The 24,038-nt window shown below is 37.7% G+C and overlaps 5 protein-coding genes across 13 annotated transcripts; 4 read left to right on the top strand and 1 right to left on the bottom strand.

Annotated features, from left to right (window-relative positions):
- The first annotated feature begins 1,796 nt into the window (after window positions 1–1,796).
- Window positions 1,797–8,127, top strand: LOC109170500. 4 transcript variants are annotated; one of them, XM_019319638.1, is made up of 4 exons: window positions 1,797–1,954; window positions 2,050–3,018; window positions 4,741–7,399; window positions 7,610–8,127. In XM_019319638.1, the coding sequence occupies exons 2-4, from the start codon at window positions 2,117–2,119 to the stop codon at window positions 7,964–7,966; spliced, it is 3,918 nt and encodes a 1,305-aa protein (XP_019175183.1). In that variant the 5' UTR covers window positions 1,797–1,954; window positions 2,050–2,116; the 3' UTR covers window positions 7,967–8,127. The 4 variants fall into 4 exon arrangements, with proteins under 4 accessions (XP_019175183.1, XP_019175185.1, XP_019175184.1 ...); XM_019319640.1 differs by having other exon boundaries at window positions 1,797–3,018; window positions 4,741–5,797; window positions 6,020–7,399; XM_019319639.1 differs by having other exon boundaries at window positions 1,797–3,018; window positions 4,741–5,802; window positions 6,025–7,399.
- A 181-nt stretch (window positions 8,128–8,308) lies between these two features.
- On the top strand, window positions 8,309–9,826 carry LOC109170503 (nodulin-26-like). The gene is made up of 5 exons (XM_019319645.1): window positions 8,309–8,712; window positions 8,796–9,014; window positions 9,101–9,307; window positions 9,400–9,461; window positions 9,570–9,826. The coding sequence occupies exons 1-5, from the start codon at window positions 8,446–8,448 to the stop codon at window positions 9,793–9,795; spliced, it is 981 nt and encodes a 326-aa protein (XP_019175190.1). The 5' UTR covers window positions 8,309–8,445; the 3' UTR covers window positions 9,796–9,826.
- A 1,220-nt stretch (window positions 9,827–11,046) lies between these two features.
- LOC109170502 (RING-H2 finger protein ATL11-like) lies at window positions 11,047–12,347 on the top strand. Its single transcript, XM_019319644.1, has 2 exons — window positions 11,047–11,259; window positions 11,344–12,347. Exons 1-2 carry the CDS (start codon window positions 11,137–11,139, stop codon window positions 12,343–12,345), a joined length of 1,125 nt encoding a protein of 374 aa, XP_019175189.1. The 5' UTR covers window positions 11,047–11,136; the 3' UTR covers window positions 12,346–12,347.
- Window positions 12,348–12,624: 277 nt separating this feature from the next.
- On the bottom strand, window positions 12,625–15,731 carry LOC109170501 (protein DETOXIFICATION 27-like). Of its 2 annotated transcripts, none has more exons than XM_019319641.1 (7): window positions 15,406–15,731; window positions 14,279–14,820; window positions 14,098–14,184; window positions 13,945–14,001; window positions 13,512–13,750; window positions 13,295–13,413; window positions 12,625–12,929 (listed from the first exon to the last, which is right to left on the bottom strand). In XM_019319641.1, the coding sequence occupies exons 1-7, from the start codon at window positions 15,658–15,660 to the stop codon at window positions 12,831–12,833; spliced, it is 1,398 nt and encodes a 465-aa protein (XP_019175186.1). In that variant the 5' UTR covers window positions 15,661–15,731; the 3' UTR covers window positions 12,625–12,830. The 2 variants fall into 2 exon arrangements, with proteins under 2 accessions (XP_019175186.1, XP_019175187.1); XM_019319642.1 differs by having other exon boundaries at window positions 14,279–14,857; window positions 15,406–15,487.
- Window positions 15,732–19,860: 4,129 nt separating this feature from the next.
- LOC109169699 (leucine-rich repeat extensin-like protein 3) lies at window positions 19,861–21,711 on the top strand. Of its 5 annotated transcripts, none has more exons than XM_019318577.1 (2): window positions 19,861–20,502; window positions 20,602–21,711. In XM_019318577.1, the coding sequence occupies exons 1-2, from the start codon at window positions 19,949–19,951 to the stop codon at window positions 21,407–21,409; spliced, it is 1,362 nt and encodes a 453-aa protein (XP_019174122.1). In that variant the 5' UTR covers window positions 19,861–19,948; the 3' UTR covers window positions 21,410–21,711. The 5 variants fall into 5 exon arrangements, with proteins under 5 accessions (XP_019174122.1, XP_019174124.1, XP_019174119.1 ...); XM_019318579.1 differs by having other exon boundaries at window positions 19,861–20,508; window positions 20,608–21,711; XM_019318575.1 differs by having other exon boundaries at window positions 19,862–20,503; window positions 20,594–21,711.
- Window positions 21,712–24,038: the final 2,327 nt, after the last annotated feature.

Genomic DNA, 24,038 nt, shown 5'->3' with positions numbered 1-24,038 from the left:
TATAAAGACATACGTAATAATAATGATAATAATAATAATATTATTATTATTATCATTATTATTTAATAAAAAAAACATAAGAGAAGCCGAACGGCTAACCTTAATTTTGCCACTGGGTAAGCATAAGGAGTCAAAAATATAGGGACATTTTGGTTAAAGGAAATTCTCCTTTCCCCAAAATGCTGAATGTAAATGCTGTAATTGTATTTTCAGTGGTTTGGAGCAAATCGCTACTCTAAATCGATGAATTATCAAACATGATTTTTAGTGTCTTGACAAAGTTAAAACGTTAAAATGACAAATTTGTTAAAATTTTGACTGATTCATCATTTACCCAGTCAAAAATGACGTCGTTTCTTTAAGTAAAGAAACGGCCCGCCGTTAGAGTTAACGGAGTCCGTTTGTTTGGTGTATTAAACACCAATTGACACTACAGTATATCTAAACCGACACTGCAGTTATATCAAAATGATACTGTAGTTATAGTGAAATGAAACTGCAGTGTATATAAACTGAAACTGAATAACATTTCACATATTTGAGTTTATATTGTACAATGAAGCTGTAATTATATCAAAATGATCATGTAGTTGTGTTTTAATGAAACTATAGTGTATATAAAATAAAATTAAATAACATTTTCACATATTTGAGTCTATAAATATCGAATGAAACTATAGTTATATCGAAATGAAACTGTAGTTGTGTTCAACTGAAACTGCAGTTCATACAAAATGACATTGAATAACAGAGTTACTTTTTGCAAAAGGGTGCGAAACGGCGGAAATAAACACTGTTAATTTTCATTTAAAAAAAAGACGCGCGGTGCATAATCGATTATGCACCGCGGTGCATAATATAATTTGCCTCATTTACCAAACAAGGCTATAGTACTCTTTGATGGATTGATTAGTCGATTGTCCATGTGGTGCAACATCGCTTTTAAACAACCATGGTAACCTTGTTCCACGGCATTGTAGGCGTAACGCGTAAGTAAGATAAGTTGACTATATAGCATGCCAATTTGAAATGATTGACAATTCTGTTTTTATTTTTTTGTTTTTTTGTTGTTGTTGTTTTTTTTTTTTTTTTCCCTAGCTAGTTGGGCTCAAGTAAGTCCTTTAAAAATACTAATCATCAGGCCTAATAAATTGGGCCAAGTGTTTAAGTTATCAAGCCCGTTGGGGTACTCAGTAACCGTATCAATAACGAACTTCATGAGTAAATAAAAAATTTACAAATAATTATGTACAAAAGAATAAAATATTTTGAAACCTAAAAAATTCAAATATTTGTAGGTTAAAAAATATAATATTAAATAACGAATTTAGTAAACAAAATCTAACACAGTAACACGATTCATTTTTATTTTAATTTATTAATATTTAATGTTCTATCCCACGTTTGTTTATACGAGAAAGTATTCTCGCTCAAACATAAAAATTGAATTAAATCAAATTAATTTCATATTTTCATTCCAATTTATTTAATCACTCGATATAGCCTCAATTGTAATAGCAATACCAAATTATTTGCAATAAATTTATTATTTCCCCACTAAGGTAATTTAAAAAAAACAATTACAGAAATTTATTAATGATAATAATAAAGATTAAAGAATCACATCAAATGGGCAATCTAATATTATTTTAATAAAAAATGAACGGTTTTTCGGATTGGATGGACCCCGCGAAAGATGAAATAAAATAATTTTGAATGAAAAAATAATAAATAAACAAATACGGTGAGTGAGCCCATTCTTATTTAAAGCGGGCATGAAAATACGAGCGGTTTTTCTTTAACTTTTCCCCAAAACCGGGTCTCTTGCTACTCTCAATCCATTTGTCTTCGGTTCTCTCTCTGGTTTTGTTTGATGAATTGAAGTCTGATTTTTCTGCAAAATTTCGGATTTTTACAGTGATGAATTACAGATTTGAGATCTGCAGATAAATTGGTTTGATTTCACCATTTTCCCATTTTGTATTTTTATTTATTTATTTTTTTAATTTGTTTGCTTGTCCCGCTCGTGACCGTATTTCATACAAACAGTGCCATCTGGAAGTTATATATTTGCTCCGGGAAACTCAAATTTGCCCCTCTGCTTCCCCTTTCACTAATGGCTTCCGCCACCGTCGATACTCCTTCTCTTCCGGCCGCCGCCGCCGTCGCCGAGACTCCGCTTCAACTTGATTCAATACCTACCGTTGATCTTAGACTTCTGTCCCAATCTGAGCTCTACTCTCTTTCCCAGTGTTCCCCGTCCGCTTTTGATCCCCGTCGCTTGGACGACGTCGTTAGCCCCAAACTCGACCGCTCCGTGTTCAATGAGTCAGCGGGCTCGCGCAAGCAGACTTATTCGCGTCTCCGTCTGGCTCCGGCTGCCTCTTCCACCGCTCTCCGTAGCCGCACGCCTCATCTCCGCGCCACAAATCACAACCCGAATCAGCCCTCTATGGAGACTGACCCCGAGAGCTTTCAAATCGTGTCTCTTCTGAAACAGCTTTTTAAAGCCGAGGCGAACCCCTCCGACTTAATTCCTATTCCAGTAGATTATTCGGTCTCGGTTTCCCAATTGCCCAATGCGGCGCCCGCTGGGTTCAAAAGAAAACGTGGTCGGCCGCGGAAGGATAAAAGCGACATTGTCAACTCCAATTTCAGCCATGCAAGTCATTCCAATGGCGATTTGGCGATGACGAACGTAGTGGTCTATGATAATTCGGTGGATAGGGATAAAGAGATTGTGAATGCTGATGGTGTGCCCGTGGATATGGTGGCTCTGGGCTCGTTGGAGGATCCATTTTCCATGGAGTTGAGGCGGAGGACAGAAGGACTTGAGGGCGAGGAGAAGCTGTTAGGGTTTCTCGAGGGTTTGAATGGGCAATGGGGAAGTAGGAGAAAAAAGAGAAGAATTGTTGACGCCAGCCAGTTTGGGACTACTTTGCCAAAAGGTTGGAAGCTTTTGCTCTCCCTCAAAAGGAAGGCTGGCCGGGTTTGGGTGTACTGCCGCCGCTACATAAGGTTTCTGGAAATTCTGTTTTTCTTGTTGCCATAATTGCTGCTTTATATTATTTAGTTTCACTGTAAAGGAAAATGGGATCTTGACAATACAACTTATTGATAGTTTTTGGTGAACTAGGAACTAACTAAAACGGGAAATGGAGTGGAACTCTAGAATTAATGCATACATGACACAAAGACACACACGCATTATAAATAAGCAGGTACAAATACGTTTATATAATTAGTAAAGTCAAGTTGTAGTTAATGTGCGGGTGAATGATATTTTTGAGATGCCACTGTTGTTTTCTGCCAATTGTCAGTGTTATGTTTGCATTTTCCTCTTGTTCTTTGCTAGTTTGCAAGTTTAGTAATGTGCTTTGTCTAACACTTTGGAGTTACAATGTGGAGTAGTAGTTAGAGTTTGGCAGGATTTGTTCTTGAAGATAGCTGTTGTCTTGGTTTTCCTTGCAATGAAATGCTTCCATAGAACCTACTTGATGACATTCTGTAATATCCGTGCTGTCCAGTAATACCTACTTGCTTGCCAAAACTTAGGTACTTGAAATATCAATTTGAATTGAAACTGTAATTGAATTCGAGTATTTGGTGTGGCCCAGGTAAATTTGCTCGTTTTTCAGTTTCACAATGGTGAAACCAAAAGTCACAAGCATTGTTACATTTGTATTCCATACTCTTCATCAAATAATTAGTTTTAACTGATGCAATGGTAATAGATTTTTTTTTTTAATTTTTAATTTTTTTTTTATATACTCATACATATGTATAAAATGAGTTAGGGTCAGATTTCTTTTCTTCCTCTATTTAATAGGAAGTCAATTTCTAATTTTCTACCATGGAAGACAATATTTGAACACCAAACTCTAATTCTCTGCCCATTGGATGATGGCTTGTTGAAGAGTGAGTCAGGAATGGTGAGATGGGTATAACAAACAAACATAAAGGCTGCTTTTAGAGGTTTGACATACATATAGGAAACCTTGCCTTAGTTAAGCCTCCCTGTCCCTTCCTAAAGGACTTTCATCATGGACTTTGGCAAGTTTATCGAGATATGAGTTTGAAATGCACAGTGTTTAATTTTAAACAATGAGAAAAATAGCACTGCATTTTTATTTGGATATATATTTATGTACTAGGATGAGGAGTTGGTTTGAGAAAATTCCTCTAAAAGAAGTGACTTTGTTTTGATATAGCCTAAATTAGAAAGAAGAACATTCAAGTATGAGACAATTAATAATCTTTTGAGATACAAATCATCCCATTGATTTGAGATGTAAGTCTTTTGACAGATACTTAAGTTATGAAATCTAGTCTATCACATGAAATTGAGAAATTGATTGGTTTCTTTAATTGTCTAACCTAACTAATGATCTGAGATATAGGATTATTATGTAATAAAATGGTTGAGAGATTGTAGCTACACATACCATTCATTCTGTGGTAATTTATGCTCAAACTCAATATGTATTTCATTTTTTTTTCCAACTACATGCTTGTTATTAACCATCTTTCATGGTGTTCTGTTCTCCTTTTGTATCTTTAATTAGTGTAACAACTGTTTATGTAAAATGATTGACATGTTTGACTTTTGGCCCTGTGGCACTTAAGGATGTGTTTTTCTATTGGAATTAGACTGATGTTAATAGTTTCATATTTGTTACACTATATAATAGCTTTGATGTTTATACCTAAATTGTTATCTATCATTTTGGCTATTTGCAGCCCGAATGGACGGCACTTCGTGTCATGCAAGGAAGTTTCCATATACTTGCTTTCTCTTCGTAGTGAACAAGGCACTGTTCCATTTAATTCCATTGAGAGTTCCAAAAGCATCCTTGATGGTGATAAACATGCTTCTACTGATACAAACAAAATGCTACAGATAAGAGATACTGTTGTTCCAGATGTTACTAAGAAGGAAAATGTTGCTAGCCATGTATCATCACCCCCTGTTAGTAATACTTCTGTTAATGATCAGATGCAAGATGTATTGAAGCTTGGAGATCTGCAAGAGGTCCATGTAGGGGAAATTGCTCATTGTGAGAATTGTAATTTGGATTTTGGTAACAAGGATGATCTGTTGCAGCACCAGTCTTCTTGTCAGAGGAGAAAAAGATCAAAAAGTGGTCAATCCATTTCTGATGGGGTAATTATTAAAGATGGAAAGTTTGTGTGCCAGTTCTGCCACAAGTCATTTGACGAAAGGCATCGGTACAATGGTCATGTTGGTACCCATGTGAGAAATCAAGTAAAGAGTGCCATTGAATCACTACAGGTGAATATGGGTTCACAAACAGATTCTACACTGCAAGAACCAATTGTTGCAAACAGGGATTTTTCAGAAATTAGTGGCTTGGATACAAAAACTAAGATGAATTCTTCACCTAAAGGTAATTTTGGTAATCTGGATGGCGAGCACTTGGAGACCTTTGATAAATCAATAAGTGCTGATGCCCCTGTGGATTTGTTTTCTAATAAATCTACCAGATGCTCTACCTCTGAAACTATTTTGTCGAATGATGAGAACACTGCTTGTTGCCCACCTGCTGCTGAGGATGCTTCTGAGAAAGCCAATAATAGTTATGATCAACAAGGAAGGAATTCAAGCAGCTCTTCACCTTTCCCATTGAATGATAAATTGGATATTGTTAAAAATAGTGCAACCGGGGGTACTTCTAGTATAGTGGAGTTTGAAAAGGGTCCAATTTCTGGAAGTGATTTACATTCTTCAGATGGTAATGTGGAAACGTGTGATGTTGATGAGCTGCAACTTGACAAGGATAGGCATGCTGCAAACAAAGAGTCAATATCTGGACTATGCATTAATAGCAGTGGGCTGGATGGAACTCAGATCAGTGTGCATCTGCCTTGTGATGCTGAATCATGTAGGGAAGAGATGAATGTTGTCTCAGTCTCTTCTATCCCAACAGGCTCTGCACAAAAAAAGGGTTCAGAAGATTGTTTAAAGACACTGTCAGGTGATGAGATGCTACTTGACAAGGATAGGCATGCTGCAAACAAAGAGTCAATATCTGGACTATGCATTAATAGCAGTGGGCTGGATGGAAATACTCAGATCAGTGTGCAACTGCCTTGTGATGCTGAATCATGTAGGGAAGAGATGAATGGTGTCTCAGTCTCTTCTATCCCAACAGGCTCTGCACAAAAAAGGGTTTCAGAAGACTGTTTAAAGACACTGTCAGGTGATGCAGAAGAACGTGCTGGTAATTTAAATCTTGTTTTTTCTAGCTGTGTTGATGAGCAGAGATTTGATGACATGTCCAGTGATAAGAAAAATTACAGTGGTGGTTGTGCCGAATCAAACAATGATAATGTAAGTAACTTGGAAATGGAAGATCATTTTGGGTGTGCTCCATCTTGGAAAAAAGATATAGATTCTGCTGAAAAGTATGGAAGTCAATTTCCTGATTGCTTTGAAGAGGAGCCTAGAGAGCAAAAGACTCTTGAGAGTGGTCTGCTTTCCTTGTCAGGTTATGAGAAGAATGATGCAATTGAAAATTATGTTGATAATGTTTCAATGAGGAAGGTTGATAATTTGGATGTCAACATACTCCAAGATGTTAATGTTGATGATGAGTTGATTTTTCCTTTTAGCAGCAGTCATGGCGCACTAAATGCTGATGCTTCTACTGACTTGAAACAGGATAGAAGTCTTAACTTCTCACTTTTTTCTGATGGTAATGAAAACAAGGCTTGCAAAAGTAATGTGGAAATGTATGAGCAGGAACCGTCTGAAACTGCAATGCTTCCTCCGGCTTTTGTTCAGGAAGCTTCTAATCAGGCGTTTAGTAGAGCTAGGAGCTATACCAACTCATTAGATGGACCTAAACTTAATGGACTTCATGGTTCAGTGCATCAAGATCTGAATCTCTCTTTTGGAAATTCTCATGTAGAAGTTGGTGCAAATGCTAATACAATGCAACTTCAGCAGCAAGGATACCCTGCAGGGAGGTCTGGTTTCCAATTTGGTGTGGGGCAAACATATGGTGCTCAAACTAGTCTTCATAACATTGATCACAGAAGAGTAGAAAATCAGAAGCAGGGAGGAGTGATTGGGGTTGATTTGCAGAACTCATCATTCAATAGCAATGTCGTTGATTTTGGAAATAATTATAATACGGTTTTCTCTAATACTGGCTGGGGAGAACAGAGAATGGATGAGGTCGGAAAATTTGGGAAGAATATTATGACTAGTGCTAGGAGTAATAATATTGTCCAGCCTAACAAAGGTATGATGGATGACAACATTTGGAGAACTAGTGTGGGAAATCTATTGAATCATGATGGCTCGGCAGCTAATGCAAACTCACTGGTGCAGTCATCAAACTGCTTTCAGACCTATGACATAATGTCAGATAAGGTACCAATCTGAATCTTTCACTGATAGATTTGGTTGAATGCTCCTTGAAAATCAACTATTTTCTGTTCTTGCTTTTTCAAATGATTTAATTAGGGAATCCCTCAAATTCTACAACAGAGTATCACTATAGAGATTGGACACCAATCAAGTTAGTTTTATTCCGAAAATAAATTTCATATTTGAAAACAAAAAAATGCAATGTCTGTGCAGGGCGAAGGTCTGTTCAAATTGAACCAGAACATCCAGAAGTATGATAGAAGTGGGAATTTTGAAGGGTTGAGACCAGAGAGAAGCGAGCCAGTGGAATACAGTTTTATGGGCACACAAAGTTTGAGCTGTGGCCAACAAGATTCCAAGGTATTCTCTTACGGGGTGGATATGGGAGAAGGGTTTAATTCCCCGTTTTGGCTTGGAAAAGATACAGGTGTAGCCCCAAATTTATCGGGAAGAAACATGGTTCCTACCGTGTGCATTTGGTGCAGCAGCGCATTCTATCAGGACGCCATCCAATCCGGCGCACATGCAGCGGCTGGTTCAATGTGCCCAACCTGCAGTTCTAGAATTTAAGGCTTTTGTAGACTGGTCTTGATACATATTATGATTTCGAAATTCTTTAGTTCATTGAAGGGTCACTTTACTATATAATAAAACCAATCTCTACTGTAAGAATTAGACTTTGTATTAGACATTTTTTTCTTGTCCTGTCTTGTTGCTTTTAGGGTTAAGAAGTCCATGTCTCTTTGTTCTTTAATTTCCTTGACGTTGATAGGATTTATTTTAAATTTTTCAAATCAAAGCTCCGGCACAATGATTTGCTATGGGTTCCTATATTAAATACAAAGGTGGTGCCAAACTGCCAGACAACAGCTTGATCAAATTCCTATGACCAAAACAAAATGTCATACAATTCCATTTTGGCATTTTTCTGTGGCATCCATACTTTACAAGTACAATGACTAGCATCTGCCGGCTTTGTATATGCTCTTATTCCACAACTGCACTTCCATTTGATTTTAGTATTTGCAGATCAGAGCTTTCGACTGACAATGAAGTCTGTCACGTCAAGAATTATTCCAAATCCAAATCTTTGTACCAAGTCAACAACTTGTTACTATAAAACCTTAGACATATATCAGCATTTACAAGTACAGAGTAAAAGAATGTCCAGCATAGATTCAAACGTCTCAGGCTTTTCCCCCAAGAATAAATTTGGAGAATTTTCCATTATGGAAGAAGAAACAAAGCATAAACATGTTTTTCATTCCAGGGAATTCCCTAGGGAAGCTTCTGCCTTCATATCTGCTTTCCAGAAGGTAATAATACAAATGATTAACATCCTTTGCTAGCTACTTGTACTAATACAAATATCTATCAATAATTTGTATTATATATGCAGATTGTAGCAGAGCTGGTGGGCACTTACATTTTCATATTTGTGGGGTGTGGCTCTGCTCTTGTTGATAGGGAGAAGGAGCTAACCATGGTGGGAATAGCCTTAGCTTGGGGTCTTCCTCTAATGGCACTCATATATACATTAGGCCATGTTTCTGGTGCACATTTCAACCCTGCTGTTACCATAGCTTTTGGCACTTCTGGCAGACTTCCCTTACTGCAAGTAAGATTCTGATCTGGTCCAAGTAAAACACAGAATCTGAAACATTCCATCTCTTTAATGTATTAATTAATCTGTTGGATTTCTAGGTCCCTATGTATGTGGTGTGTCAGTTGTTGGGTTCAACACTTGCATGCCTCACCTTGAAGGCGCTGTTCAATCGCCAAAACGACATTAAACCAACGCTAACTCAGTACAACACTCCAACCACTGATCTCGAGGCTATAACATGGGAGTTCCTCATGACTTTCATTCTAATGTTTGTTATCTGTGGTGCTGCTTCAGACGACAGAGCTGTATATATATAGCTTCAATTCAATTCTCCATTCCAGTTGATTAACTTTAATTTAGCATTAACCTTACCAAATCTTCATCATCTGATCTGCAGAACAAAGAGGTAGCCGGAGTGGCAATTGGAGTTACACTCTTGTTTGAAGTCCTGGTTGCTGGGTAAGTAGTAACAGATGAGATGAGATGAGATGAGATGCTGGTAGTACGTATACCTATTTCTGGCTAACTGATTATATTCTATCATAAACATATAAACATGCCATGCAGCCCCATAACTGGAGCTTCCATGAATCCTGCAAGAAGCATAGGCCCAGCAGTTGTGTCAGGTGTTTATAAGAACCAATGGGTGTTTGTTGTTGCACCCATTGTTGGAGCCATGGCGGCAACCCTTGTGTACTCTCTCCTTCGCCCAACAAAAAACGCAGTGCACAGTGAAGAAACCACTAAAAGTGTCGTCTACAATGATCTGTATTCACACTCCCAAGTAGTTTAAGACTTGCCATTAATTGCATATATATCATCAAAATGTGACTTCTTCAATCCTTTTTTTTTATATGATCTGAGTTACGATCAATGTCACATAATTATATCGCCATGAATCTACACTGCAGACTGGGTTTAGCCATACACATTCAAGAATTTCTTTAACCAAATTGTTAAAATTGCATGTAATTATTAGTATGGAAGACAAATCATTATTACATTCTCGGCAGTTAAGCAACAGCAACCTCTTCTACCTTCCACCATATTTGATTTACGAGAAAGTGAAGCTCACCTTACTACCCTAATCAGTAAAGGATCATAAGGAGATAAACTTAGAATTCTGTTACTTTCTTCAATCTTATTAATCCTGTATGTATACACATACTATTCTGGACCACTAGAATAATCATAATTTAGTCTGAAACTAAAGTCAAATGATTATTATACATTTGCTTTATTCATTCATCATTGAACCTAGCGTGGTTACTAATACCTGTTGTCGCAAGTTTTCTATATCTTTGACCTTGACTAATTTTTTTTTTTTTTTTTTTAAAGAAAAAATATACAATTTCATTTTACTAGAATTATCTGCCTCAAAGTTTACATTAATCCTACTTTTTTTGTACTTTTTTTTCTGTGCGCAATTTTTTGTACCTTCTTTGATTTACAAGAAGGTTTGCAACTACTAGCTAAATATATATTTGAGTGAAATTCACTTTTAACTTTAATCAATAAAAAATTACAAAAAGATAAACTAACATAGATTACCTGAACTTGAACTCTTTTAATTATCAACCAATTACAGCAAATTATTATGTGGACTCGTGTCCACTTTGGGTCCAAAGATACACAATTTACTTTTTAAAATTTCATAATTTGTGATGACCATGTATTATATTCACAAATTTTCAAAACTTAGAAACACAATTTATATTCTAGAAGTTCACAATTCTAATACTAAAAATACACAATTTAGAACCAGAATCTACCTTGCAAGGTGGATCATGATCCATAGTATAACAACTGACCAACTACCGTATCCGCTGAATTTCTCCTATTTTTATATAACTTGATATTTATATCTCACAAGATAAGACTAACCCAATTTATAAATATTAAAAAATTAATAATTTCTTTCATTTTATGCCTTAAAACCCAAGTTTTAAGACTTGGCCCACTCCTAGTCTGCATCGCGCGTGTCCGTTAAAATCAATGCATATATATATTCATTCCTTTTAATTTATTGTCGCCGGCAGACATAACCACCAAAATACAGTTATACTAGGTGCACGTACGGTAGCTAACACGTGTACTTGTGTTTTGCCGATGAAGAAAATCGAGCTCAGATAATATGGCTTCTAACTACTTATGCTACTCCGTCATCTTTACTTTGGCTCTACTTCCGCCGGCTGGGATATCGGCGGAGAGTGGAGCTCCACCGCAGGTGCCAAACTCCGATGACTCCAAAATCAAGGTGAACGCACACGCCGCCACCATTGTACTGTGTTTCATTGCTTTGTTTTTCTTAATCGGCATCATCACCATCTATGTACGTCAGTGCGTCGAGCGAAGGATGGCTCTGGACTTCTCCGACGGAGAAACGGGCTCGCAGCGCCGGCGACGTCGAGGCGTCACGCGCGGGCTCGACCCGGATTTTATCGACACGTTTCCGACGTTTCTTTACTCCGATGTTAAGGGTCTGAAGTTGGGGAAAGGGGCGCTAGAATGCGCCGTGTGCTTGAACGAGTTCGAGGACGACGAGACGCTCCGGCTGCTTCCGACGTGCTGCCATGTCTTCCACCATGACTGCATCGACGTCTGGCTTGCGTCACACGTCACCTGTCCGGTTTGCCGGGCAAATCTCGTTCCTAGCGCCGACGAACAGGGAAGTGAGGGATGGATTACTATACTGAGTCATCACCCGGTAAATGACTCGCTCAACTATGAAGTTCATGACTCAATCCACCCGGAGATGGAAATAACCAATGCCTCGCCGGCGCCGGAGGATCCAATTCCGGCGCAACCACCTATACGGAATCGTCCGCCGAGATCAACGCCAAGACGACAGCGACTCGCCGGGAAATTTCCGCGGTCTCACTCGACGGGTCACTGTAACTCACTGATTCGACCGGGAGATGATTGCGAACGGTTCACATTAAGATTACCGGACGAGGTAAGGAACCGGCTGGTTAACACCGGTTTGAGCAGAAACCCGAGTTTCGCGGAGTTACCGGCCGAAAGAAGTTCGACGAAGGGATATAGAAGTAACAGCGTCGGAACCGGTTGGGGACGGGCCAATAATTATTATTATGAGCGGTTTGATCGGGAAGGCACGGCAGACCGCTGTGGGTTCACCCCGGCTCCGCCTTTCTTCTCCAGGGGAAGTTCGACGAGGTCGTCAAAGGAGGAGGGCGGCGGCGGAGGGGAGGAATTGACGGTTATCCCAAAGAGTTTGTTTAAGTCCGTCAAGGCACCGCTTGGTCGTTTATTTAGTGGCCCGGAGAAGGATGAGACCGGGGAACGGTCGTCTAATAAACTTATGCCTGACAACCCGGTTTAGCTAAACCAGGCTTATATGATATATATCCCCCTAATTAATTTTGTGACCTTAATTAATTGTTGTAATTTCAAATTTGATACACAAATTTTAATTTTTCGACTTTTAAATTCTTAATTGTAAAATAAATTCAGCAATCAAAATCTCTTCAATTAACAACAATATTGGAATTTTTCTTCACAATGATTTTAATGTGATTTACTCGGGGTACATTCTTGAGTAGTGGCTGATGATCCAATTTACCGGTAACTACTACCCGAAGGTATATGCTGAGTAAACTCCATCATATAAATAAACAATACATTGGTCCAATATGGTGGATTATTGTACAAAACAGTAATGATGTTTTGAAGCTACTTGATTTTTCTGAATTAGCACTACTTGATGTTTCTATACAAATGAAACAGTAGAGAACCAAAAGTACCCAACACTATGAAAGTTGATGGATTTGTTCTGTCCATTTTTTTTAATTAAAAATAAAATTACCACTATAGTGTTTTACCTCTCTCCCACCCTTGTTTCAATGTGAGGATTGTTAAAATCAAGGTTTGAACCACAGTTCCACATATCATTCCAATCCAGATGCCCTGAAAACATAAATTGGGTCAGTCAAATATAGTACAAGCATACAGACACAATTCTCAGTAGTAGTTAATGTCTTTCTTCACTTCTTCCGTGATCAAACATGGAAAATACTATCTGTATTCTCACTTTATGTTCCTAACTTTTACTCCCTCAAACAAAATCTTAGATGTAGACACTTGTATTGGGGCCACATGAAAAATATAGTTTATCAGAACCCGCCACCTTAGGAAGTAAAATTTAGGGAGTAAGATTTGAGAGTACATATAGTAGAACTCATTAAACATTCTGCATTAACGTGTGTATGATATGCAGATCAAGAATCATACAAGTTGCGGGATGTTTTTTGTTTTTAATGCTATGCATTTACCTTTAATCCGAAATGGAAGAACCATCCGAGGGTTAACGCGAAAGGGATTCCAACGAGATAATAACTTCCTATGTTTACATATGCCACCAGCGCTTGCCAACCAGATCCAACAGCTACTCCTGGAAGAACAAAGGTTGTATTTCGGATTAAAACGGAAGTTACAGCCTAGCTACCATATGAATTCAAGTATAAGAAGTTGGTTTTAAGATTTTCTTGCCTGAAAGAATTGGTTGAATGCAGTTGATGAGAATGGTCGTTCCTAACAGAAATGCAAGTTCCCGAACCATTTGAATGACGGAGGTGTTAGATGTGAAGATCATAGCAAGCTTGTCAGGGAACACAATAATAATCAACCAAAACAAAATCCCGATAGCTATGGAGTTCAACAATGACACTTTGGTTGCAAGCTTTGCTCCTTTTCCATTGCCAGCTCCAAGTTCATTTGCTACGCGTACCCTGTGTAGAACACGAAACGAAATTTGATTCTAAAACAAAATACAATGTACCCAATTTTCACCTCAATTGGCGTTCTGCATAATTGCATGACTAGCATCAAATTTTGATCAAGGATTACTAAGATGGAAGTTCGAAATTTGATTGATAGATGAATTTAAAAGGGCAAAAGTATTTATAAAGGCACGGTAACATACCCTGTTGCAGCAAAAAGTCCTAACGGGATCATGGATTCCCAACCAATGATAGTAACACTGTGGAACAAGGAAATATCATCATCATCTTCTTCTTCATAAGAGCACAATTCAGTCGAATTAGTACCAAAAATAAAAAATAAAAAAATTACAAACCAGACGGAGAGAGCATCAATGGCAACCTCAGCATTCTTTATATAGCCTGAGACTATGATTAAAATTCTGAAGTAGAAATTTTCCAACCTGAAAAGCCAATAAAATTGTCTTTTTTCTGTTAAGAAAAGAATGAATAGTCAAACTTGTACTACATGAGAGAGACAGTCATAAAGGAACATACGAGAGCATAATTCCGGAAGCCAGAGAAAGCTTAAAGAACTCCCAAAGTCCGAGGAAGCCTTGTTTGGAGAAACCAGTCCAAGAATGAGGGCATCCACCAAAGAGACTATAAGCAACGAGTCCCAGAACAGAAGTCCACCAAGATACATCAAGAATAAGAGCAGTTCCAACAATTCCAACCTCCAATATATAAATGAAAACCCAGCTCAAAACCACATGTAGAACAAGCACCCCGCCACAAATCCAAGCAATCACCCAAGTCTTTAGCTGGCACTGCAAGAACCTCATGAAAGAAAACTGGAGCGGAAAGCTCAAGTGCATTGGAATTAGCCATATCGCGACCTTCCCAGTCAGTTCAGCCACGTCATCCGGCTGACCTAACAACTTCACTATAGGTGACGCAAATATAAAAAGTGGCAACATAACAATAGCGCCCAAAGACAGCACAATCCATGAACGCTGCAAGTAAACGCCCAACATATGATACTGTTTTGCTCCATAAGCCTGGCCACACAAAGTCTCGAGTGCACTTGCCATCCCAAGCTGGTTAATTGGCATATTGAGTGAGAAAAATATACATTTGTCCCCAAATGAATAACAAATTTATATTACAAGTTTTTAGATGAAAATTCCTCTCTACTACATTCTTTTTTTTAGTGACGAGGAAAGCTCGTAGCTGAGTAAATTTCACCTAGTGACCCTAGTTTGCCCATATAGCTGCCCGGAAATCGAACTTATAACCTTGAGATTATCAAATGAAGTGCTTGGAGGTTGCCCCTTACATTCAATTTCTTAAACTAAACTATACTATCTACTAGGAATCACAATTTCTAGATAAAGACATACTCTGATCTTTACATATGAACCATGAATTGAAGTATATCAAGCATCCTAGGTTAATAAATTATTAACATTGCATCATCCTCAGAGATTTGTGAGCTCATGTAAAAGACTCTTGGCATTAATTACAAGAAAAAGGTATACCAATATGTTTAAATCATGAAATGATAACACACTTCAATATATCAAACAGGCAATAGGCAACAATTAAACTGTTCAGCTCATGACGATGGAAAAGAGTTAAAGAAATCGGGTTTAGGACAGACGACAGTGAATATATGCACATACCAAGAAGCCGAAAGTGATGCCTATGAGAAGAGTGGTGACGAGGGTGATTGCTGCGAGGTCGCGATCACCGAGGTGGCCGGCGAATGATTGGGTGATGACGGTGAGAGAAAACATGGCGAGGCGGCTGAAAATGGTGGGTCCGGCTACGTGCCAGATCTTCTTCGACTCTGCCCATGTTTGTTTGACCAGGTTTCCTTCTTCTTCTTCTTCCTGTACACTGGAAGTTGTTGGAAGTAACAGAGGTTCGTACTTCATATCTTGGAAATTACTCAACTCTGCAACTTCTTTCTGTAGACTATGAATCTATGATGCTCCTAGATTTAGATTTTTTTAAAAAATTAAGGAACAGAGGTCAAATAAGTTACTCTTCTCCCAAAATGTTGAATCCCCATTGAATCTTCTACCCCAAGGTTGACTTGATGGTAACCAAATATATAAAAATGCAAGGGAGAAATACGTCCATCTACTAATGCGAAGTATTCAATTCTCACCACGAATTAAATAAAAGTCTAATTAATCATACTTAATTTGTTCAATTTGTTAAAAAAATAATTAATTAAAAAAAAAAAAGAATTTGAGCCACCGGCTATCCGGCGAGGACAGCCGAACAGCCACGGCGGTCAAACATGAGATCCAGATCAGCAACCTTCAAAAAAAACTAATTGAACAAATTTAACTGGTAAGGGTGTTTAATTAGACTTTAATTAAGTTCGTGGTGGGAATTGAGCTAAAAAAACTAATTGAACAAATTTAACTGGTAAGGGTGTTTAATTAGACTTTAATTAAGTTCGTGGTGGGAATTGAGCTCTTCGCAGTAGTAGATAAGCCTATTTGACACTTACCATTGCATCATCCTCAGAAAACGCACATTAAACTACAATTGGATCATCAAACTTAAAAAATATATATATAATTGGGTCTCTAAACAATGTAAACTCATGCAATTTAATTTAAGATGACTTGTTTACTGAAAAAGGTTGACTTGATAATTACCGATCGAATTTAAAATAATATTATGTAATAATTTTAAATAAAATATTTATTTAAAATTTAAAAAGAGAAATCATTCGTCTCCGACAAGAAACGAAGGGGCCAGCTTCGTCTCAAGACGTCTCCCTGGCCATGGAGACGGCCCGAGACGAAGCTAGCACTTTCTTCTCTATGGCCAGGAGACGGCCTGAGACGAATCGACTTAAAAAAAAAATTAAATAATTATTTATTTAAAATTAGTTTTAAATTCAGTAACCGCCATGTCAGCATGATTTCAGGTTAACCTGTCATTTTTGATTGAATTGAATGAGTTTGCGTTGTTCAAGGATCCAATTGCATATTTTTGAGTTTGATAAATAATTATGAACAATTTGTAGCTCCTACTCAAATGTGAGCTAATTCACATGGTATTTCACTCTAATGAAATTGCAAAATGTTGAGCTAATTCTCATTGCAACCAAATGTGGTGGTATAACGCAAGAGGAGAAGTGGTATATTAATGGCAGAGGGGGTAAATAACTTGTCATCATGGGCCTTCAGGGAGGGATGATGACCATGGTTATAGGATAGGATACTCATGCCTTAGCTTCATTTCTATAACAATTAGTAATAACTGTTCTTTAACAATTAGTTTCACTAAATGAATTATGTGGGCTGGATCACTAATTATCTTCTGGGTCATTGGACCTATACAATCATTGACAACATACATGTGTTTGATGTGGGCAAATTATGCTGTGCATCCGTATGCACCAAGCATGGTGCATACGGATGCAAAAACGACGTCGTTTTTATAAAACGCGCGTCTCCCCTTAAAAAAAAAAATTAGGTTCGAAACTATAATTCCATAATTGATGAACTATAATTCCATAATTGATGAACTATAATTCCATAATCTAATCTATGAACTAAAATTTTCAGAATGAATGAACTAAAATTCCAGAATCTATGAACTAAAATTTCAGAATTGATGAACTATAATTCCAGAATCGATGAACTATAGTTCCATAATCGATGAACTATAATTCCATAATCCATAAACTAAAATTCCATAATGAATGAACAAAATAATGTTGTTACTAGGAATCGAACCTGAATTTTTTTTTAAAAGAGAGACGCGCGTTTTTAATAAAACGACGTCGTTTTTGCATCTGTATGCTTTGATGTGGACTGTACGTGGAGTACAATTGACAATAAATATCAAATCTCAGAGGAAAATTAAAAAATGAAATCTCTTAATTTGCAGATGGATCGGAGGATGAGGGAGGCGAATTGAAGTTAGTAATTAATCCACAACTAACGATAGGATTAGCTGGGATTGCGTTGACGAGGTGGAAGTCAATGAATTGAAGTTGGGATGGCATGCACGTATAGTACAGCCTGCATGCATTATATTCAATTCCCATTCCCTGCGGCCAACAAGCTAAGCTAAACAAAAGGGTAAGTGGTAACGTAGCGTAGTTTACGTGATTGTACATTTGTACGTTAAGCTAGCTAGGAATTTCATGAGCTGGCCTGGGCACGTACCCACCCTTCTCAGTATGGTTAGTTGACTGGTTGGCTGGGAAATGGGAATGAAGTTAGCCGCCAGGTGATGAACACAAAATGACAACGATAAGCACTATACATAGTAAAACAATAATGTTACTTAAGTTAAATACTCATCGTGATGAATACGAATATATATATGCAACTCGCAATTTATTCATGTTGGACGACGGCTAGTTAGTCAACAAGCTAAGTCCAGCCTGGCCACCTCCATCTTATCCTCCGATCCCCCCTTTTTTTCTTGCATCCAAATATCCAATCCCACACTCAAACTTTCATTATTTTTTATTCAACTTTCTATTTTCCTACTCTCTTGCCTCCATATTGTATACCTACTCCCACGTTAGCCACACACATATACTTCCACAGTACACTTCTATTACCTCACCAAAATTATACATATTTTTCTTAAGTATGTAATGAAATGAATTCTTTTCGCCTAGTATATTGTTGGGATGATACTGGTAATCTGGCAGTTGGTCGGTCTATAATTTTAGGAGCTACTTAGATCACTGGCACTCGCTCGTAACCGGTTATGGAGGATCGTTGGAGGGGCTATAAGTGAATCACGTACAGAGTTACCGGATTTGGAAGATCTTACCTAAAGATGAACTGAACTTGGAAACTCGTTACCTATTTTATATATCTTTTCCTATTGTATTTTAGGAAGTATCCTTATAGCTTAAGGTCCAGATTTGGTAGGCTTATTTTTAGGAATTCATTTTCCTTATCTTTTGTACGAGTAGCACTCCTATATAAATATCCTTCCTTGCTGGTAAAATAGATCCGAATTTTCAAGAGTTTAAGACAATTTATGTACAAGTTTTTGTTTTAAGTCACGTCACTTAGCGTTTTGTGTTGGTCGGCCGTCGACTATCCATTAATCGTAAAATCAACCTATATAATGCATATAATCAATTCAAAAAATTAAAATTAAAATATCTCGACCAACTTGTTTGGGATTGTCTAGTCTCACGCAATCTTGCCGAATGCACAAAGAAGCTAGGTAAAGCAACCAGGATTCCGGGAATGTGCATGCATTATTACTATTATTAATCAGTACAGTAAAGAGATCCACCACCCCGCGTGTTTTTTTATATATAATCTCGAAAAAAGGTGAAAACATGTGGTTGGCGTGATGAATTACAACCCCAACTACCCAAGCTGGAATTGTTTTGCATCGTTTAGCACCTACTACAATTTATTCAATTCCTTAACTAATTAAGTACTCTACCTAATATATACTTAATTACAAGAGGGCAACTAGGGGATGATGATTAACAATATTGTCGTTCTTCGATTTGCACATGGCCCAGCTCAACTCCTCGTTCCATTCAAACTAATATTGCTTATACATTAAACATAATCGTACCACTTGTGTTATCTTACTTAAAAGATATAAATTTTATAGTAGTGATTTTTTGTCCTGGTTTGATAATAATTATTAGGTTTCCACTTTCAAATTAAAGGAAAGAAAAGTTGGGAACTAGGGTTTAAAGAAAAGGGTGAAACCAACTTACACAAATTTTATTATATTTATATAAGAGAAAGATTAATGGTTTTAAGGAAATATATAATATTTTTAAATTAAAATGTAAAAGCATGACATTTTTTTTATAAGTAACAAACATCTGATTCTGAATTAATATTACATTTTTCAGTATTAGATTTTTATCTTATTAATCCTATTGAACATATAACCATTAATGTACAATCTTCAATTTGGTATCAGAATGGTAAGGAGATTCAACTATTACCTTAAGTTTTTAGTTGAGATGGAGCACATGCTTCAATTGACCCGACCTCTCTTAATGATTCTTACATGAATTTTTGACTAAAGAAAATTATGTGTTTTATAAATAATTAATAATTGTTTGAGAGTTGTTAGGATGTTTGGACCGTGCGATCGAGGTATATAAAGTCGTTGTATTAGGTAGAACTCTGCACTTCTCAGTTGGCATTCAACGAAGGTGAAAGCTATCCTTCCATCTGAGCAATTGTACTCATGGCTTATCCATATTATTCTCCCCCTCCGCCATCGTCACCACCGCCGCCGCCAAAAGTTCCTTGTAACACCCCGCCGCCGCCTCCACCATCCCCGCCGCCACCACCCCCTCCGCCTCCGCCATCCCCGCCGCCACCACCCCCTCCGCCTCCGCCATCCCCGCCGCCACCACCAAAAGCTCCTTGCAATGTTTCAGCACCACCACCTCCTCCCCCACCAAAACCTCCATGCAAGTCACCTCCTCCACCTCATACAGGTTACGCAGTGTCTCCGCCACCACCTCCTACTGGTCACGTAATGCCACCACCGCAGACTCCTTCCCCGTCTCCACGACCACCTCATCGCCGCCGCCATCGCCATCGCCATCATCATCATCGCAAGCCGAAACCTATGCCCGGCCCGGGAACACCACCAAAACCTTGTCCTCCGCCACCACCACTTCATCCAGTTTCTCCGCCCAAACCGCCAACTTCTCCTCCTTCGCATTATACTACTCCACCACCGTTGCCATCCACTCCAACTCCGCCACCAACATCACACCCTCGACCTCCCACTGCTCCACCGTCAAACCACCACCACCCACCAGGATCTTCCATTTCACCACCCCCTAAGAATTGCCCGCCAACACCATCAACGCCAGTGGGAGCTCCAAATGCTCCGCCATCACAGCCCGGCACTCCTTACAAGCCCCCACAAGCACCGTCTCCTACACCGTCGCCACCCAGAGCTGAAACACCAACTTCGCCGCCATCACAGCCTGGCACTCCTTACAAACCACCGCAGGCACCCTCTCCAACACCGTCGCCACCCGGAACCGAAACACCAACTTCGCCACCCTCTAAGAATTACCAGCCACCAGTGGGAGCTCCAACTACTCCACCATCACAGCCCGGAACTCCTCACAAGCCCCCACAAGGACCATCTCCGGCATCATTGCCGCCAAACAAGTCAACAATGCCACCGACCTCAACACCTCCGGGAGGAAATCACGGTCCGGCATCACCACCCACAAAGCCACCACGTGGCTCCCGAACACCAGCTCCATCTCCCCACTATCCCAAACCGACTAGCCCATCACCATCACCATTACCCTATACCTTTCCACCCTCAACGTCATTCCCTCCATATGCCACACCGCCGTCTCCATTCTCTTCCATTCCGCCGTCTCCATTCTCTTCCATTCCGCCGTCATCCGGAACCATTGTATCTCCACCACCGTCAGGAGGCGGAGGAGGGCACCACACGGTAGTCATTGCGGTGTGCGCGTCACTAGGAGGACTCTTCTTCCTTGCATTCCTCGCACTTGGACTCTTCTGCGTAGCTAAGAAGAAGAAGAAACCGTTAGTAGTTCCTCCGGCGCCTCCCTGCGAAGAGGAAACCCCTCCACCGCCTCCTCCTCCGCCGCATCATGGCCCGCATCACGGAGGGCACCACGGAGAAATTCATTCTTCACAATGTTAATGATGGCCAGGCCAACATGGAATTGCCAAGTCAAGGTCTTTTCATATATTTACTTTTCTAAATCTAAACGTGGAAATACGTCTAGTTTCTTTCATATATTCGTTTTCATGTTTTTAAATTTTAAATTTTAAATTTTATTTTTTCTTGGGTCTTCATTGTTGGGATGCTGTGTGATTCATTGTATGTAGTGTGGGTGCAGCAATAAAGTAGAATGATTAATAAAGGTATCTCCATGAGGGATTAGGGTGGGACAACCTTCTATATGTGTACTTATGTTAGACGTACCAATGTTTGCTACTTGAATTGACAAGTTTGACCATATCATTATATTCTTGGACAATACATATCATATATGTCAATATGTGAAAGATGTTATTTACACGAAGCAGCCTTAGCCAAGTTGGCTAAATCGTGATAATCTTAAAATTTCAAATTTGTTTATCTCTTTGTGATTATTTGTTGGTTAAGATCACCAAGCGGATACCAAATAAATAGTGACTACATGTTTCTCTGATTCTCTCCTCACCAAAAAAAAAAAAATGTTATTTATATGTTTTTTTAAACATCTCATCAGTTGATAGTAGTTTAATAAGTAAATGGCTCCTATGAGATAATTCTTGTATTCATCGCGAACCCGTTGTATAAAATTTTCCTAGTGAGATTTACTTTTTCACATCTCATGTGTGGTTGTTTATACTCTTGAATTGATTAGTGATTTCAGATTTCTCGTCATTAAAAAGAAAAAAAAAAAAAACAAAAGATATAGTGCAAATAACATTATACCTTAAATATGTATGCAAAGTAGAGTAACTTTTTTTGAATATATATTTTGCCCCTATAATTAGTGCAAATGCAGGGTTTATATGTAAAGTTATTGATTTTATATGTATTAATTAATTAATTAGTCACATTGTGTAAACTTATAATGATTTATTGATTTTATATTTATTAATTAGTCAAATTGTATAATCTTATAATGAGATATCTTTTTATTTATTATTAATGAAATAGATAATGAATACAAAGCTAGAATTAGTATAAATAGTGGAAGATGGCGTGTGCTGATGACGTGATACCTAAAGGAAACCAATGCGCCTTCTCATTATTGTACCTAATTGCAACTAAATAGTGATCAATGCTACAAATATTAAATCATTCCACCGGCCCATATCTGTATTCTTTGAAGACCCAAACAATGGTACTGGCCCATTATGGCAAATTATATTGTGGACCGACGGTCATTATAAGGGGCAAATTATTGTATGGATCATGGTTTACACAATGTTATGTGTACCATAACAAAAAGTACATTTTAATATACTAAATGTACATTATTTTTGTACTGAATGTACATTATATAATATAATGTACACTCAGCACAAAAATAATGTATATCCCCTGAATACAATGTACATTATATTTGTACTGAATGTGCATTTTTATACTAAATGTATATTATTTTATAGTAGACAAAATATAGTCCATACAACTTGTGTGGACCATGGTCCACACAATAATGATTTGATTATAAGGTGGACAGTATCGCTGATGCATGTTTATTTTTAATATATTGAAAGTTTGTTTGTTTGTTTGTTTTATTATTTTTTTTTTTGAAAATAAAGAGCTAGTTCATTAATTATAAGTTGAAACAGTTACAATAAAATTAAAATCGATAGAATGATAAGACATTCTTTACAGTCAGACATAGAAACAACTTTCCTAGCAATGCTAAAAGAAACTTGAATCGCAAACTGTGTTACAAGATTGAAGTTGGATTCATTGGAGGAACCTGAAGCTTCTTTGATGTTAATGATATGTCTATCCAAGACTGAATCTGTTTGAGAAGTCTTGCATACCACCAGAGTAACTATTGCAGCTATTCTGTTCATAGACAATATCTTCATTAATCTGAACTGCATTTTGTTGCTCAGGATGAGATAAACATACGCCATGATCAATTAAAACGTTTCACCTTACTGAAAAAAGAACTCGCCAAAGAAAACGAGAGGGAATAACTCGCCAAAGAAGCGAGAGGAAATAACTTGTCAAAATAACTGATGGAAAAGTGAAAAATACAGGTCTTTAGATAAAAAACAAAACTTCACGCCTTCTTCTGTCAAGAAAACACCACGCCTTCTTATACTACGAAATGTTACAATATGTTAAAATTAAATTCGAATATCTATGACTCATCATGCAATATGAACCATGATCAACAATATAATGATATAACCATGAATCTGAATATTTGTGATCTACTTAAACTCTATGTCTTTGTTTTTCAGAGAAGAAGAAAAGAGAAAAAGTATTTATTTTAGAAATAACTTGTAAGTTATATTAAAAAAATTTGTAAAAAATATATTAATCTAATAATTATTTATAATGAAGATTTTTAACTTTAAAATATAAAATTTTCATTCGTGAGCTAAAAGAATTAAAAAATATTTATGTTTTATCCTAAGATTAAAGTATAGGGTTTTGACCAAATAAAAGTTTAACATAGACTTTTTCAGTCAAGCATCTGATGCCAATTAATTGGCCACCAGAGAAGTAGAAATTAAAATATGGGAGCAAATGAAGATCGGAGAAAATATGATGAGAAGTTGAAATAAGATAATGAATCTAAACT

This window comes from Ipomoea nil, unplaced genomic scaffold (genome assembly GCF_001879475.1).
Source record: "Ipomoea nil cultivar Tokyo-kokei standard unplaced genomic scaffold, Asagao_1.1 scaffold3321, whole genome shotgun sequence".
In the NCBI taxonomy this organism is placed as follows: Eukaryota; Viridiplantae; Streptophyta; class Magnoliopsida; order Solanales; family Convolvulaceae; genus Ipomoea; species Ipomoea nil.
The sequence above is the reverse complement of the archived record's forward strand: the minus strand, read 5'-3'. Positions and strand labels throughout refer to the sequence as shown.

Bases quoted from the DNA above. Each gene is read 5' to 3' on its own strand.
- LOC109170502 (XM_019319644.1), top strand. From the start codon at position 11,137: ATGGCTTCTAACTACTTATGCTACTCCGTCATCTTTACTTTGGCTCTA. The intron at 11,260-11,343 runs GTGAACGCACAC...TATGTACGTCAG, and splicing joins CCGATGACTCCAAAATCAAG to TGCGTCGAGCGAAGGATGGC.
- LOC109170501 (XM_019319641.1), bottom strand. From the start codon at position 15,660: ATGAAGTACGAACCTCTGTTACTTCCAACAACTTCCAGTGTACAGGAA. The intron at 13,751-13,944 runs GTATGTTACCGT...TGTTCTACACAG, and splicing joins GGACTTTTTGCTGCAACAGG to GGTACGCGTAGCAAATGAAC. The intron at 13,414-13,511 runs GCAAGAAAATCT...TTGTTCTTCCAG, and splicing joins CATTCAACCAATTCTTTCAG to GAGTAGCTGTTGGATCTGGT.
- LOC109170503 (XM_019319645.1), top strand. From the start codon at position 8,446: ATGAAGTCTGTCACGTCAAGAATTATTCCAAATCCAAATCTTTGTACC. The intron at 8,713-8,795 runs GTAATAATACAA...TTATATATGCAG, and splicing joins TCATATCTGCTTTCCAGAAG to ATTGTAGCAGAGCTGGTGGG. The intron at 9,462-9,569 runs GTAAGTAGTAAC...CATGCCATGCAG, and splicing joins TTTGAAGTCCTGGTTGCTGG to CCCCATAACTGGAGCTTCCA.
- LOC109169699 (XM_019318574.1), top strand. From the start codon at position 19,949: ATGGCTTATCCATATTATTCTCCCCCTCCGCCATCGTCACCACCGCCG.
- LOC109170500 (XM_019319638.1), top strand. From the start codon at position 2,117: ATGGCTTCCGCCACCGTCGATACTCCTTCTCTTCCGGCCGCCGCCGCC. The intron at 3,019-4,740 runs GTTTCTGGAAAT...GGCTATTTGCAG, and splicing joins TACTGCCGCCGCTACATAAG to CCCGAATGGACGGCACTTCG. The intron at 7,400-7,609 runs GTACCAATCTGA...ATGTCTGTGCAG, and splicing joins ATGACATAATGTCAGATAAG to GGCGAAGGTCTGTTCAAATT.